General features: G+C 41.6%; 1 protein-coding gene across 3 annotated transcripts in view; it reads left to right on the forward strand.

Moving 5' to 3' along the window:
* Nucleotides 1-17074, forward strand: part of kazna (kazrin, periplakin interacting protein a) — a 230353-nt gene that overhangs the window by 50152 nt on the left and 163127 nt on the right. For all 3 annotated transcript variants that reach the window (XM_088332102.1, XM_088332101.1, XM_088332103.1), the window contains exon 4: nucleotides 1555-1712. In XM_088332102.1, coding sequence (XP_088188228.1) covers nucleotides 1555-1712 — 158 coding nt within the window. The remainder of the gene's footprint in view (nucleotides 1-1554; nucleotides 1713-17074) is intronic.

Consider the following 17074-nt stretch of genomic DNA (forward strand, 5'->3'; position numbering starts at 1 on the left):
AAAGTTTGGGAGCCTTTTAACCTGGATACGGCAAATAAAAAAGACTACTTGCAAAGTTTACAAAGCAGACCTTGCATATCATGGCAGTACTTCAGACCTTGGTGATGCAACTAGAGAAGAGTTGGAATTGGAAGAAAAAGAGTCTGACTCGTCTCAGTAACATACAAGTAACATCCACGCTACTACAGTTTTAATGACATGCATTGTATATTTCATACGCCTATATTTCACTATGAAAGAGAGCCTGACTGTGCCTGACAAACGAAACTAAATGGATGCAGTCCGAAGAAATAAATCGTTAAAAGAGCGAACGACAGTTGCTAAAACCGGTCTGATTTCAAACTGTTCGTTAAGTTCTTTCGTTAAATATTTTTCAGTAGACCTCTGAAGTACTTGACATATTGCACATGATATTTGTTTTGTCTACGGTTCTGCTGCTGCTTGGTTTACAGGGATAGAAATGTTTGATTTTAATTTATTATTTATTTGCCTGCCCCTAAAAACAGACAGAGGTTAATTTGTCAATGTATGTCTCTACTGACCAAGCACTGTGTTAAATAAATTTTAGATAGGGCATTTTCATTTCATTTTTGTACAAATCCCCAGTATGTTCAATAGTGTTTTCACCATACCCATTTTTCTTGTGTTTATTATCATTACCTACATAATTAAATCAATGTCATGCCAAATTTAAGAAAATACCGTCTGATTATTTGACTACCTTCAATAGTCGGTGACACGTCGACTATTAAAATGGCCTAATTACCTCGTGTGCAACCTCTTCTCAAGATTTCCTTATTTTCCTTGTGCTGTGTATTTTTTGTTTTCCTTGCCCCCCATGTAGGTGGCATGGAAACTGAGTGGTTACTGTGTCCACGGCACAGTTCTGAGGTCATGGGTTCAAATCCAACTAGGATCCTTCCTGTGCGGAGTTTGCATGTTGTCCCTGTGGTTATGTGTGTTTCCTACGGGCACTCCGGTTTCCTCCCACATTCTGAAAATACATGTTAGGTTAATTGGCCGGTCCAAATTTTCGGAGTGAGTTGAACTTGTGCGAGAGAACTAAAGGAAGAGTCATAAACTAAAATATTTTTTCGAATCAGAGGTTAGACATGTGACCACCAGTAACCTATGCAATTGTGCTGTTTAATAATATTGTGTATGTTATGTATGTTTTTTTTTTCTGTAAAAGCCCTTCTAGGGACAGACATTGAGCATTAGCTTTGGCTAAAATGTTTAAGTATGTGACATTAGTTTATGGAGGACACTTTTCCCTTTTCAAATAAAAGACATTTGAAACTTGAGTTGTCTGTCTCTGTGTGCCCTGCGACTGGCTGTCAACCAGTTCAGAGTGTCCCCTGCCCAAAGATAGTTGGGATAGGCTCCAGCACCTTTCGCAACCCTATTAAGAATAAGCGGTGAAGATAATGTCTAGATGGATGCCCCCTTGTAGGATTTCGATCAGGGGAATTTTTCAAATTATGATACTATGAGATGCTGTAATTAAGGGCTAAACAAATAAATGTGACTTGTCTTGTCTGTGTCTCTCTCTAGCGGTGCAGTCACTGAATAGCATCAACGATCAGATTGCAAGCTTCATGGTGACAGGGCCTAAATCACTTGAGCAGGTTGATCACGCATACTGTCCTCCTGAGAAGGAGACAATGCAGAAGTCCATGACCTTGATGAGGCACCTCCTCGTGGATGCTCAGGTATGTACATTTTAACTCTATAGCACCAATACATGGTAAGAATTGGAATTGTGTTTTTTGGAGTCAAACATTCCTACAATGTCTTCCAGTTTTAACTGATAGTAGAATGTAATCCTCAAATTGTGTTGTGGAGGTTGTTTTTAAATATTGTGATTGCGACCGTTAGCCTCCCCCAAATTTAATTGCCGCCTCGAATCAGATGTGTAAAGGGCACTGGGAAGAAAAAAAAAATAGGTGCAGTCACAGTTTAAAGGTCAGGCCTCACTGGAGTCATTCAGCATTTATTTTGTTGCAAAATCTGTAAGGCTGGCATCTTAAAGTGTGCAATGAATCTGCGTAAACAAGTGGTCCTCAACTGGTCTGACTTGAAGACTCCCCTAATGACAAGCTGTGACCCAAATAAAATGAAAGGATAAGGCAGTTAAAAGCAGAGATAGTACAATATATTCTTCTATTTTCCAAAAACAAAATGACCAAAAAAACAAAACAACTTCAAGAAATAATATTCCCATCGATGCTCAACTACCTGCATTGTGAATGAAATATAAAATGTTTATCTTTCGGATAATACAATCCATATCTCATATATCCTGGTTGTAGCCAGCATTTAACCATGCTCAACATGCGGACACAAACTTCAGTGGTCTTATTCTGTGGTGTAAAATGACGGGTGTCAAGTAGCATGCAGCGCATTATTGCCATCTACTGTTTAAGAGTGTCATTGACCCTCCGTTTTTTCATCACATTATATTGCTAAGGCGAAGGTCCGCGACACACTGAAAAGTGGTACGCAACCCACTTTTGGATCTCGACCCATTAGTTGAGAAACACCGTTGACTGGTAAATAACTTTTGACAATAGAAAATTGTCGTGGCCCAAATTCTTTCTTGTGAGAAAAACAGGGATTCTATTGCAATAATGTAATTTTAATATTATAGTAGAAGATGTAGTATCATGTGCCTGTAATTATTAACCCATCTGCAACTAACATTTATTTTGAATAATCAGATACAATAACCAATTTTTTTATGGATTTAAAATGTTTTTTAATTGTAATTAAGCACACATTGCGGTCAGGTTAAAACACACTTGCAAAATAATCACTTTTATGAAGGGGAATAAACAACCACTTTTTTCATAAATGATTACATTTACAGCATTACTTGATTACAAAGTATTTTTATTATTATAATTATATTTTTTCAAAATGAAACCCACACATGGAGAAAGTTTTTTTGAAAAATGTGAAATACATTTGCCTGATTGTGTCTTGGCAGTTTTAGCCCAAAGCCAGTAAAATGTTTTATTTAGATCTACAACAAGGACCATCATTTTTAATGCTTTTGAAGCTTTTTGAATATATTTAAATCCAAGCGACTATTAATTATTGAAAATAGTCTCTGATTAATTGATTAGCAAATACTTTCCCATATTTAATTAGCTGTTTCCACAAATCCAACATTTGAATAAATCTCATAAGTTTTAGGCAACATATATTGTGTTAAAGGGACAATGTGTGATATTTGAACACTGGATGAACAAAAAAAAAAAACGAATGCAACAAAGTACAAGGAAGAATAAAAACTACGGAGACTCGAAGTGACCAAACTGCAACATTTTCTTCTCATTCTTTTGATAAGTAGGTCAGAAGTTTTGAATATGTTAGTTCAAGTATCTTATTATTCTCTGTCACCATTCCCTGGCCCAAAGTCATGATTGCAGCCTTTGGCATTCTTTTCATGATGTACTCGCAAGTACATGCATTTCTTAAATACGCTTAGATAAACTTTTCTTTTTTTTATCTTTTGGGGGTTTGGGTTAGCACTTGGACAGAAAACCTGCAGGGACGGGCATAACGTCTCTCTCTAGCCCTCCCCCGAACCCCTTTTTCTTTAACCTAATATTTTTCTCCCGGAAGAGCTCCGATAAAAGTAAGGTAAGAGCAGATAGGCTCTTGCAATTGAGTTGGGCATTATGAATACATACTTGATAGAGAAAATTTTTAATTTTCATCTTTTCAAAGACACCTCAAACGATGTCCCCCACCTTCAAGCAAAATAAATCACCAGCTATCCCTGCTATTTAGTTCATTGGGTGCTTAAACATTTTTAAAAACTAAAGACTTTTATCACTTGAGTTGCTGACTACCCTCCTCTAGGTAAATACTCTTTAAAATAAAGTACTTCATATATCATACATCGCATAAAAACATCTCAAAAGGCTCTTCAGATCATTTAGTGCGGATGAATGTTGGACTGCTCGCGATGTTGTTGGATTAGAAAGTCGTCCTCCCACGTCCGTTGTCAAACTGTTTACTCTGATGTTATCACTGGTGATGATAATTTTACATAATCTTTCAGCGGGAGGAGGATGAAGAGCCCGAGATGAGAGGCTGGTTGCTCCAATTAGAGGCCACTGTTGAACAAATAGGCAATGTCAAGTGTGTGATTGAGCTGTTCAAAACTATTCAAATGAGTTTGGCGTGTTGTTGCACGCCCTGATCCGACATCTGTCCTTATGTATGCAGACTGCACAAAAAAAATGGTATTTATTGACAATGCCGGATTTTCTGAACTATTAGCCGCTCTTTAAAAAAAAAGCGATTTGGCCAGAAATATGAAAGTGCGCCTTATAACCTGGTGCATATTATATACCGCAGAATACTTACTGATGACATTCTAAATAAATACAGCTATTATAAGTTTGCGTTACTATACATGGTTTTAGGGTATATTACCATATTTGAGCGATGAGTGCGCAATGATTGATGAATGCAGCCTTTCCAGCAGCTACGTGTTATTTTCGCTATTTTTGTGATTTATTGTTTTATTGTTGCTTCTATCTTCAGTTTGTTTGCTTCCTGTTTGACAACTACACTTCACTATACTTTCTATCCTATCGTTATGGGTTTAAACACCCAAAAGTGCGTTTTTTCGAGGAATCAACTCCTTTCCCTGAAGAATTCTTGTGCCGGCGTGATTCCCCATTTACCTGACGAGGTGAGGGGGCCCTATCGTGGCTGTGGAGCCGGTGCTACGGTAAAGGCTAAGAGGCTAGCGGCGAAGTGGCGATATAAGCCTTTGGTACCATCCATAATCATGGGGAATGTCAACTCTCTACCAAATAAGATCGACGAACTGGCTGTGCTCGTGAAAAACGTCAAAGCATACAAGGAGTGCAGTTTGCTTTGCCTTACGGAAACGTGGCTCACGTCTATCATCCCGGACGCTAACGTCTAGCTACCCGGCTTCTGCGTAGGGCAGACAGAGACACAAAAGCCTGCAGGAAGCGGAGAGGAGGCGGACTCCCTATCTATGTGAACACGAGGTGGTGTAACCCCGGGCAGGCAGGTAAACACAAAGATTTCTATCTGCTGCCTTGATGTCGAACTTTTGGCCGTAATTTGCACCCCTATTACTTGCCCAGAGAGTTTGGACACGCCAATGCTGTTATTGATTACATGACACCGCACGCTGATGCGGAAGTAGCGTGTGGTGTCACCCACTCCGCTGCTGCAAAACTACAAACACAGCACCCCGAGGCCGTCATGTTAATCTCCGGGGACTTAAATCACGTGACTCTGGAAACAACACTGCCCTCTTTCTTCCAGAATGTGGACTGCAAAACCAGGGGTAATCGGACTATTGACTTGCTGTATGCAAACATTAAGGACGCACACAATGCTACGCCACTGCCTGCCCTCGGGAAAGGAGACCACAACCTCATTCTTCTTGAACCTCATTACAAACCAAAAGTGAGGAGGCTACCAACAACCACACGCTCATTCAGGAAATGGTCTATTGAGGCAGAGCAGGCTCTGAGAGACTGCTCTGGATGTACGGACTGGGTTGTCCTGCTAGGGTTTAGCAGTGGGGACATTAAGGAGGTGGCAAACTGCACTTCTGACTACATCAACTTGCTGCATAACAACAGCATAGGAGGTGTGGGAAGGGATGAAGACCATTACCGGCTGCAGGACCAAGAGGGGTGTGGCCGTGGACGTAGATGTGGGGAGGGTTAACCAGTTAAACAACTTTTTTAACAGGTTTGACCACCTCAACTCGTCCTCAACCCAGAGTACTGCAGCTTTCCCTCCCCCTCTGGACACCAGCATGGAGGAGGACATCCCCCCACTCAAGAAAACTGCAGCCCAGGTGTGTGGAGAGCTGAGGAGGCTGCGAACCAGCAAGGCAGCTGGTCCAGATGGAGTATGCCCCCGACTGCTGGAGGTCTGTGTGTTGGAGCTGGGAGACCGTCTACAGCGCATCCTCAACCTGAGCCTGGAACAGGGGAGGGTCCCCCAGCTGCGGAAAACATCCTGCATCCTCACAGTCCCAAAAAAATTAAGACCTGAGTCACTAAACGACTTCAGGCCGGTTGCCCTGACATCACATGTGATGAAAACCATGGAGCGGTTGCTGCCGCACCACCTGAGGCCACAGGTCCGCCACGCCATCGACCCTCTGCAATTTGCCTACCAGGAGAAGGTGGGAGTGGAGGATGCTATAGTCTACATGCTACACCCATCCCTCTCTCACCTGGACAGGGCAAGGGTGCTGTGAGGATTACATTTTTGGACTTCTCCAGTGCCTTCAACACCATACAGCCTCTGCTACTTGGTGGTAAACTGACAGAGATGGGAGTAAGCTCACACCTTGTAGCATGGATTACGGACTACCTGTCATGCAGACCCCAGTATGTGAAACAGGGGGGCTGTACATCGGACACTGTGGTTAGCAGCACAGGATCGCCGCAGGGGACCGTGCTATCTCCGTTCCTATTCACCCTGTAGACGTCGGACTTTGAGCACAACTCTGAGTCCTGCCACGTGCAGAAGTTTGCTGATGACACTGCTATCGTGGATGTATCAGAAGTGGGCAGGAGGAGTACAGGAAATTGATTCAGGACTTTGTCCAATGGAGCGACGCTAACCACCTGCACCTGAAGTCCACCACCATCTCTCTGGTCTTGGTGGTGTTCAACTCACCCGGTTCCTGTAACTATCAAAGAAGAATGTGTAAAATTTGTCCAGACCTATAAATACCTGGGTGTGAAGGTGGACAATAAACTGGACTGGACTGCCAACACAGAAGCTCTATGCAGGAAATGTCATGGCCGACTACTTCCTCAGAAGGCTGACATCCTTCAACATCTGCAAAAAGCTCCTACAAATGTTCTATGATACTGTTGTGGCAAACGCCCTCTTCTATGCGGCAGCGTGTTGGGGAGGCAGCGCCAAGAAGAAGGATGCCTCTTGTCTTAATGAACTGGTGAGGAAAGCGGACTCTGTTGTGCGCACATAGCTGGACAGCCTGACAACTGTAGCTGAGAGATGGGCACTGAAAAAGCTGCGGTCAATCATGGACAATTCATCACATCCACTACACAGCTTCATCTCCAAACGGAAGAGCAGCTTCAGCGACAGACTGCTGTCACAGTCTTGTTCCATGGACAGACTGAGGAGATCATTTCTTCATCATGCCATGATGCTCTTTAACTCCACCCGGGGGAGTGAAAGCCCACATTAAACCACACCCCCACATTGCATATTACCCTATTTTTTTTACAGTGTGTATTTTATGTAGCACTATTTAAATACACTGGAACCTCGGTTTTCGAACGCCTCACAGTTCGAACAAATCGGTTCTCGACCCAAAATTTTGAGAAATTCTTGCTTCGCTTTTCGTTCAAAAAATCGGAGTTCGAACGCCGGTACGCTAGGGTGCGATGCTGAGCGGCATACGGGTGTAGATCGTGTAGATTGCCTCCACCCCTCGTGAAGAACTGTTATCACGTGTGCGCGCACTTCTTTTCGCTTTCGCTTTTAATATCGGTGAACGGAGTGTTTTAGCCCCTAATTATGCCTCTGAAGAAGGTCGGTACAAGCAGCAAAGTTGCTACAGGTGAAAAAAGAAGAGTAGTGCGTACAACTATTGCATTTAAGAAAGAAATAATAGCAAAATATGAAGAAGGTGTGCGAGTTTCCCTTCTTTCGAGGGAATAGAGCATGGCTTCTGCAGACCACCACAAAGGTAAGAAATCCTATTCATAATTATTTTCCTTATCCTTTAACCGCTCACCACTTTTTTTGGAGACCCGGGTGCTAAATGACGTGTAAACGACCTGATTTTTTATTTCTACAAGTTCATGTTAGCGTAATCTTTCGTACGGAAGATTACGCTAACGTGAACGTACGATTAGCCTGGGTTGGCTTCATGTTTACGTTCATGGTAAACATTCAGGGTTTTGGTATGGATTAAAACGATTTTACATTACTTTTAATGGGAAAAACGATTTCGGTGATCGAACAAATCGGTTTTCGAACAGGGTTCTGGAACGGATTATGGTCGAGAACCGAGGTTCCACTGTACTCTATATCAACACGTTACATTGGGTATTTTTGTATTATATTCATTTTACTTTATTATTGTTTTATTTTCAACACAAGGATACTGCTGGAAGTGTGAATTTCCCTACGGGGATGAATAAAGTATCTATCTATCTATCTACCGACTGACCGACCGACCCCCACCCAACCAGACCAGTATTGCAATTTTGATGCGATTTTTGTTTTTTTTTCTTAAGTATATTTTCTGCGGGCAGCACGGCGGCGCAGTGGTTAGCGCATGTGCGGCACAGTTCATGTCATGGGAACCTCCTGCGTGGGTTCAAATCCAGCTCCAGACTTCCTGTGCGGAGTTTGTATGTTCTCCCCGTGCTTGCGTGGGTTTCCTCCGGGCACTCCGGTTTCCTCCCACATTCCAAAAACATGCATTTCAGGTGAATTGGCCGGTCCAAATTGTCCCTAGGTGTGAATGAGCGAGTGAGTTGTCCGTCCTCGTGTGCCCTGCGATTGGCTGGCAACCAGTTCAGGGTGTCCCCTGCCCACTGCCCAGAGATGGCTGGGATGGGCTCCAGCCCCCCGCGACCCTAATGAGGATAAGCGGTACGGCTAATGAGATGAGATGAGATGAGATATTTTCTGTGTTAATTTTGTTTTGGTTAACACTCAACCATATTGAAATGCTCAACCTAGAGAAAACAGCTTCATCTTCTGGCGAATTTTGTTAGGGTGGCTTTCTGTTTACTTTTCAATTCTTCAATCGATAGAAGTACCTACCTACCTATGAAATGCACTCGCTAGCACTTCAAGCTCAATAAAATACTCAAGTCAAGTCATGTTTATTTGTATAGCCATTAATCACAAAGTGTCTCAAAGGGCTGCACAGATCAAAGACTATTGCATCAGTTCCTCTTTTTATAGGAACATGGATGCTTGACCAGATTATACCTCTATAGGCGTGGTCTTACATATCTGATCATGCCTCTATGGGCGTGGTCTTAGATATCTGATACTTACAGTAAAACAAATGAGAAATTTGCGTGTTGTTCCATACTTGAAAATGCCATTCCAATCGACATTATAATGTACGGTGAGAACATAATTTCATCAATACATTGCCTTGGATGTTTTAATTACATTCAAAACATCCTGTTATCAGATTGCATTATGGTACATGGTGAATTGGTACGTTCGGGGACGCAATCGTTCCATCCATTCCAGCGTTCTGAGTTACGTGAGAGTCCATTTTGTGCTGGGCTTATTTGCTCTACACCAGGCCACAAGAGATGTTGCATTGGGTAACAATACCCAAAATGTAGTCAATATAAAAAATAAACATGGATAAAATACAAAATTCTTCAAAAATGACAAGACAGCGGCGATACAGCTTCTCATCTTTGCCAGCAGATGATGACAGGCTTCCGGTTCAAGTGCTGTTTTAATGACTCGTCCCCCTTTGTACTTCTTCCTCATTTCGCCACCAGCCAGGCAGCCGGAAAGGACAGGAAAAGACAAATATAAGGTCAGCATCAATCATAAACTATAGAATTGAAGTGTGTTTTTAGTCAAAATTAAAACACTACGCCTGAGGTTTCACATCTTATCTTGGGACCGGGGACCGGATGGAGAACACTCTTGAGCCAAAAGATTTCTCATTGGCTCTTGGAGTCACAATTAGACCAACATTTTCCGAGCATGGACGTAGACGCAAAGCAATTCAGAGAGAGAGGGTAAGTCCGTGCAAACATTTGTAGGTTAATAACAGAACCCTTAAATCACATCTTGAACAGCCTGGGGGCGAGTGCAAGTTAGCTAAATTTGGAGTGATATAATCAAACTTCCTGTCCTAGTCAAAAATATCGCTGCTGTATTTTGAACCAGATGCAATATTTTGATGCTAAACATTGGGCGACCAGGTAGCAATACAATACAAATATCAGGCGTAATATGAAGTAAGAAGAACTAAGAAAAAGTAATTAACGCATGGATTATAATTTCAGCATCTAAATTTCGACAGCATCGGGCAAATCTTTGCAAAATCACAAAAGAGGAAGTAATGTATTCTCGTGATATTTTTCACGTTTGACAGATCGGAATCAAATATGTCACCAGGATTTTTGACAGTCACGACAGGTGATGCTTAATCTGCCAAGGTTCAGAGCAGTGTTGAGAACAAGTCGCAACAATGAGCTTGACTAACAATCAATAATGCGCAGATAATAAAGTGACACCCTTCTTTATATTTCAGTAAGGCAGGCATCTAAATTTCCTCAACTTTACAAAGCGCCTGCCTCTAGTCGAAGATATAGTTTAGTGTCATCTGCAAAGCAGGGGAAACTAATATTACTGTATACTTGCGGATAATATCATCAAGCGGAAGCATTAAAACACTAAAAAGAAGGGGGCCAAGTACAGAGCTGCAGGTGACATCAAACAGTTCAGAGGGCAGATTGCCGTAATTAACACTTTGCATCCTGTTTGAGAGGTAGGACCTAAAACACGAGAGTATGGTGGCTAAGATACCAATCTACTTTTACAGATGATCAAATAACATGTTGTGGTCTACAGTATAGAACGCAGCACTGAGATTCAGAGGCAGCAGCAGCACTGACGAGACGCCGGAATATATTGCTAAAAGAAGATCATTGAATACTTTCACCAGGGGTACTGGCGACAAATAGTGTGATAACGAGATATGATCTAATGTGTAGAAAGAATTGCTCACAAAATACCTTGCTGTGCCTTTTTCCAGACGATTGAGAGGGAAAAAGAGGTAAATAGGCAAATCCAGCCACATGCCTGTGGGTCAAGCTACACCTCCTCAGGACCACAAAAATACAAAATCTGGTGTAAATCATGTATTTTTCACAACAACAAATATATCTGTGATTTACATATGTGATTTTTAATCTCACGTGTATATTAACAAGAAATATTTTTAGTTTTTGAGTAAATCGCAAAAAATATTTTTCTTAGAGACAAATCCCCCCCCTATATAAGTGTTGTAATTACCACCGATAAACATTACCTTAATTGTATGCATGGCCCATAATAAAGGTCCATAATTGATTTGTATTCCTTGCACTAATACACATTTCATAGTGCCTTGTGTAAAAATAGCATGCACCGGTCGGGGGAAGATGACGAATCATTGGACAATGCTGTACAAACTTACGCCGTTGCAGTTAATCTTGAGTGACAAAGAAATTCAATCTCAATGTCATGTTTAAGCCGACGTGTTGAGAAACATGACAAAAGGTTCAAGTATTTCCAAGCACTTTACCTGAAATTCAAGCACTCGGCAATCCTTAGAAACTCAACAATTTAGAAGAGGAATAATAAGAAGAAGAAGCATTTTTCAAGCATTTTTAAGGATTGCACCTTATGTAAGAAATATACCTTATACACCTTATAGTACAGAAAATACAGTTAATTATTAGTTTGGTGGAGAATATACTTTCTGTCTAAGCTGGTAAAAAGCCAACATTTAATTGACTTGATCCTGGGGAGGCTTACAAGACGTGCGCCAAGCTTTCTAATTTAATGAGTCATCAAATTCACTTTCAGTGATCGACAGACACATTGAGATCTGTACATTTGCTGTATCTTTTAATGAGGACCAAGCAATTTCTCTTTTTTGGAAAATCAGCTGAGGCTTCTCCCCAGGCTCCGCTTTCTTTGCATTGCCCAGTCAATCTTGGAGGAAATTTGCTGCTGATCTTCTCTGAGCCTTTGCCACTGACCTTAGCTCCATCCCTCCTCCCTCACTCTAAAACTAGCTCGACTACATTAGTGGTGCTGTCAGTCAAGTGCGCTTAAGAAAAAAGGGTGGAAAAGGTGTTTGGGGCACAGGGGACTGCAGATGCATCTAAACAAGTCAGTGGGGGGGATTTTAGTCAGAGAAGCCGCTGATAAATAGGACCTGTGTGACTCTCCTATCTCCCCCATGCCGATGTGCTGACAAGTTTCTCACTCTTGGAGAAGCAAAGTGTGGAATACACAGTGCTAAAGTAGAAACGCCACAGTGGCCGCATTTCAATTTTGGTCTTATTTCTGTAAGCTAAGGCCGCAGTGCAGGCAACTACGAGCAGTACCAAGATACCAGTGCTAGTAGTGCTACATCTGAATCAATCCAACCTGCAATAACCATTTTATGGCTATATAACCTTTACTGCATCTACAGCCGCGACACACATAGAAAGGCATCAATCCCAACCTCATTCAAGTATTTTTTAGGAATTTAGACATTTCGCCTATCAAAAATCACTTTTTTATTTGTAGACAAAACCCATCCTCCTTTTTTCACTACAATCTATCTCTATCCCGTCATTCTTTTTTTGTCCTCTTTAAGTTTAACAGCTTTTGGCACCATCACTGTGGTGCATTACCTCCCCCTAGCCAATCATATTTTGTGAAAACACTGAGGTTTCCCTTAGCCTGGCCAAATCATAATCTGTTTTGTTAAAGCAACAGCTTCATCAACATGTTTTAATGCTACGGGGCTTGCAGAATTTATTATGAATGCCTCCAGGTATTTTTCTGACACTGGCAACAAGTAATGGCTGGAATGATATCGGTGAAAGACTCGAATATGAAAACAAACATCTGGAAGCAGCACAAACAGGAAAAAAACAATGAAAGGATGCTTTGGGACAATCTGAAACTATTTAATAAGTATATTCGACAAACTTAACATCACAAAATTCTGATATTTTTAGGCCAGCAAAGAAGGCATTGAAGGCGGTCTAAAACTCAGTCTACATTAGTAGGCCCCACAAATTCTAATCACAAATGACTATGGATCTTTTTTAAACACAGCATATTTTCTCACAAACAATGGGGAAAAACGATTTTCATGTTTTGCGGGGCACCCAAATGCATGAGGCATGGCAAAGTCCACAAAAATGTTTGTATTGAATAACACAGTACTTAACAAATATATGGTCGAAAACAATAATACAAATGTCTAAACCTGAAAACAAAACAAAAAAAGTCACATACGAGGATGATACTAGAAAGGTAATTGTGATATTGATAGTGAAAATTTTTGTTGAAAATCCGACCCGAAAATGGTTGCTGTCCAAAATGTTCTTCTGATGATACAAGATAATTAAGGACAGGTGTGTGGTGATTGGCGGCAGTGGCTCAGGAGGTAGAGCGCTCGTCTTGGGATCAAGAGATCGCACTTCGAATCCCGGCTCCTCTGTGTTACATGTCAAAGTGTCCTTGGGTAAGACACTGAACCCCTAATGCCCCCAATAAGCAGGTTAGCGCCTTACATGGCTGAGCGCCCGCTATTGGGCAATGTGAAGCACACTGTAAAGCGCTTTGGGAAGTCTTGACTTGAAAAGCACTCCATAAATGCAGATCATTTAATTTCATGCAGATCACCTGTCCCAATTCCAAACCCATTAGGCACCTCCTGGCGGAATTGGGTGCACCAGAACCCCAACTTTACCTTCCCTTAAAGGGCCCGGATACCGTAACGGGATACAAATCTACAAAGTAATATCAGCATTATGTTTACAAATGGGCAGCACGGCGTCGCAGTGGTTAGCGCATGTGCAGCACAGTTCTAAGGGTCGTGAGATCAAACCTTCCCTGTGCTTGCATGGGTTTCCTCCGGGCTCTCTGTTTTCCTCCCACATTTCAAAAACATGCATGTCAGGTTAATTGCGCGTTCCAAATTGTCCCTAGGTGTGAATGAGCGAGTGAGTTATCTGCCTCCGTGTGCCCAGCGACTGGCTGGCAACCAGTTCAGGGTGTCCCCAACCCACTGCCCGAAGATAGGTGGGATGGGCTCCAGCACCCCGCGACCCTACTGAGGATAAGCAGTGCAGATAATGGATGGATGTTTACAAATTTACATAGAGTAATTGTCTTTGAGTCTAACAGAAAAACCTGAATGAGAAGAGAAAAAAAACATACCCAAACCTCTGTAAAAACAGATTCACCCTTTTGTTGGATTGTTCTATTCTTTTAGTCCACCAACGGACCAACCACTGCTTGGATAATGGGGTGTCTTAAAAGAAAACCACACATGTATGTTGAACTAGTATCTCGTAGCTAACTCACAGTACAGTATATTCAATTTAACTATCGGAATTATTAGTGTATAATTTGACAACGATATCACCTAAAAATCTTAATAGCAGCTATAGCGCATGTCCATTAAGTTTTATGGATGATACTAATGTTTAAGTTAATTCTCCCTTCTGCCACCAACCTCATTTCCTGATGTCGGGGGATGCTTTCAGATAAACATGAATATATAAATATATATAGTGCTACGCAGTAATGGGCTTGGCACACCTCCACATAAAAACAACATTCTCTATTTGGTTCCATCTGTTCGCATTGTCCACACCACTCAAATGATCCTTTTTTTAACAAAAATCTCAGTTAAACACAACAGATCGCCCCCCTCGTTTTGTCCTTTGATATAAAGGAAATAAAAATAAAAATAAAAAAGTTCCCAAGGGATTTATATGTATTGGTTTCATGATGGTGCTGTCTGGTTTAGAGAGCTACTGTTCCTTTGTCTTGTTTTGTCGCAGAGATTCTAATCTTGCATCAAGCTCTAACATCAGCATTCTGCCCAACACAGAAGCTTCGCCACAAGAGTAACATTCAGACTGCAATCCCGTGCCGGACGGCTTTTGCACTCTGGATTCCTTTTTTTTTGCAACCGCCACATGAAAACAGTCTAATTGTCGTTTCTTTTCCAAAACCTTGCCGCCTGCCCATCGCACTTTGTTGATCATTTTTGTTGTTCCATCAAAAATCAAAGGGAGCTTGTGGGCCGTCTGCCAGCGGGTGCCAATCAAACCCTTACAAATGCCACAAACCTCTTTTCTAAAATTGCTAGTTTCTGACAATAAAGCTGGGTGATCTTTACGCGTCAGGAGGATAATGACGCTGTCTAGTGTCAAACTTATTAATGTGCATTTTCACGTGCCTATCCAGGGAGTGTCCCATTAATATTCCAACAGCTCTGACTCTCATACATATATGTGCCATACTTGGAAGGGTCAGGGAAGAGCGCATTCTGCCTGCATTTTCAAAAGCACTGTGGAAGGGGGTTGGGCTTCTGAAAGGGGTAATAAGTAGGTGATTGGTTTCACAGGGTCAATCTGTTCCTCTCTTGATGGGACCTCAGCTGGCCCTTACAACACACTTTGTGTCCATGCATTATGAATTGGCTGGGTTGCATCTGCCCTCTCTTACATACCCTGACCTCGGAAATATACCGAAGAAATCTGCAACCGTTATTGTGTGGTTTGTGTTAATTCGAAGTGAGGATGCAATGAAATGGCTGAAAAACCGAAACATGATGCAAAACCGCTGAGGGATCTAAATTGTAAAGAAAAAAGGCAAAGGAATTCTGATTTTGTTCTTCAATTAAAGTGGTTTATTATGATGAACAATTATATCTTGAAACCGCTGCGCAATAAAGTGTTTCTTTATTGTCAGAAGTACGTCTTTTTGGGGCATTTTATCTTTCAATAGACAGGACAGTGAGTAATGATAAGAAAATTGCAGGAGGTTGGAACTGATGATGATGATTGTGCGGTAGTCGACTCAGTCTGATGCAAAAAAGCGAGCCACTTTCGCATGAACATCAATGTGAAATAATAATCGTGTTTACTTTAACTCTCCTTGCAAATCGCTTCGGGCCAGCCAAACAACTTCAGGGACAATGTACAGTTCTGCAAATATACTTTTGCAATACTGTTTATTTTTTTTTAATTAGGTACGAAATTATCAAGTATTTGATTTCCTATAGGTTTTGTACAGAAAGACATGAACAAATTATTATTATCACTTTTATTTAAATGGAAAAGATTGTTTGAAATACAAATGCTCCTTATTTACCATTAAACCACTGTATTGTGTAGTCACAAGGAAGAATACAAACTACATAAACTAAGTGACCAAGCTGCAACATTTTTATTCTCATTTTTCTGCCCAGCCTTTCACCACCAGGTATTTGTTCTTGGGGTACTCTTAGCAGCAAGACGGTGGATGATAATATAATTTCCCTCTGTGTGAGCCACATGTTGTATAAAATAAATAAAATTTCTTTCTCTACAAGCATTGAAAGAAAATTGACATTTTGGTTTATGTAATTTTACACAGTATTCAAATCAATACTGTTTTGAAAATATTTTATTATTTTTAATTATTAGCAGGCCCTTGATAATACATAATGAAGGCACAGCTTTACTATTGACTGCTCTTTTTTTCTAAAAAGACAGAATATTTTGCCAATGCCATCCATGCATTCATCCACCCATTCATCTATTTTCTTCGCCTATCTGGGTTCGGGTCGCAGTGGCAGCAGCCTCAGCAGAGAAGCTAAGGCCTTGCTTTCCAGCTTGGTAGCCTAGATGGTAGGGCGTTCGCGCCGAGACTAGGAGGTCGCTGGTTCAAGCCTCGGCCGAGTCATGCCTAAGACTTACAAAGACATACAACGTTGGTGCTCATTGCCTCCCTGCTTGGCGCTTGGCATTAAGGGTTGGAATTGGGGGGGTTTGGTCACCTAATGACTTCCAACACAGCAGTTGGGTCTATAAAGACGGCGCCCTGTTTGGCTGAGGCTGCATCGGCTTGCTACAGTTTAACTGTACGGGCCAGGAGTATCGACATTTTGTTCTGTGTGCATGGTTACAAAGAATGAGAATAAAAGTAAATTCTATTCTTCTATTCATTCTTCTTTCTATTCTACTTGATTTAGCTCGTCCGACGGGATCCTTAAGCGTTCCCAGCCCAGCCTAGAGACGTGGTTGCTCCAGCATGTCCTCGCTCGTCCCCGGGGCCTTTTGCCGGTTGAATATGCTCGGAACATCTCTCGAAGGGGGCGTCTAGGAGGCTTTCTTATCATATGAGGAGGAGCAGTGGCTCTACACTCAGACCCTCCTGGATGAGTGAGCTTCTTACCTTATCTATGAGGGAATGCCCAGCCTCCTTTTCAGAGAAATCTCATTTCAGCCGCTTGAATCTGGAATCTGGTTATTTC

This window comes from Urocampus carinirostris, chromosome 3, assembly GCF_059441175.1.
Source record: "Urocampus carinirostris isolate Australia breed hairy pipefish chromosome 3, RoL_Ucar_1.0, whole genome shotgun sequence".
In the NCBI taxonomy this organism is placed as follows: Eukaryota; Metazoa; Chordata; class Actinopteri; order Syngnathiformes; family Syngnathidae; genus Urocampus; species Urocampus carinirostris.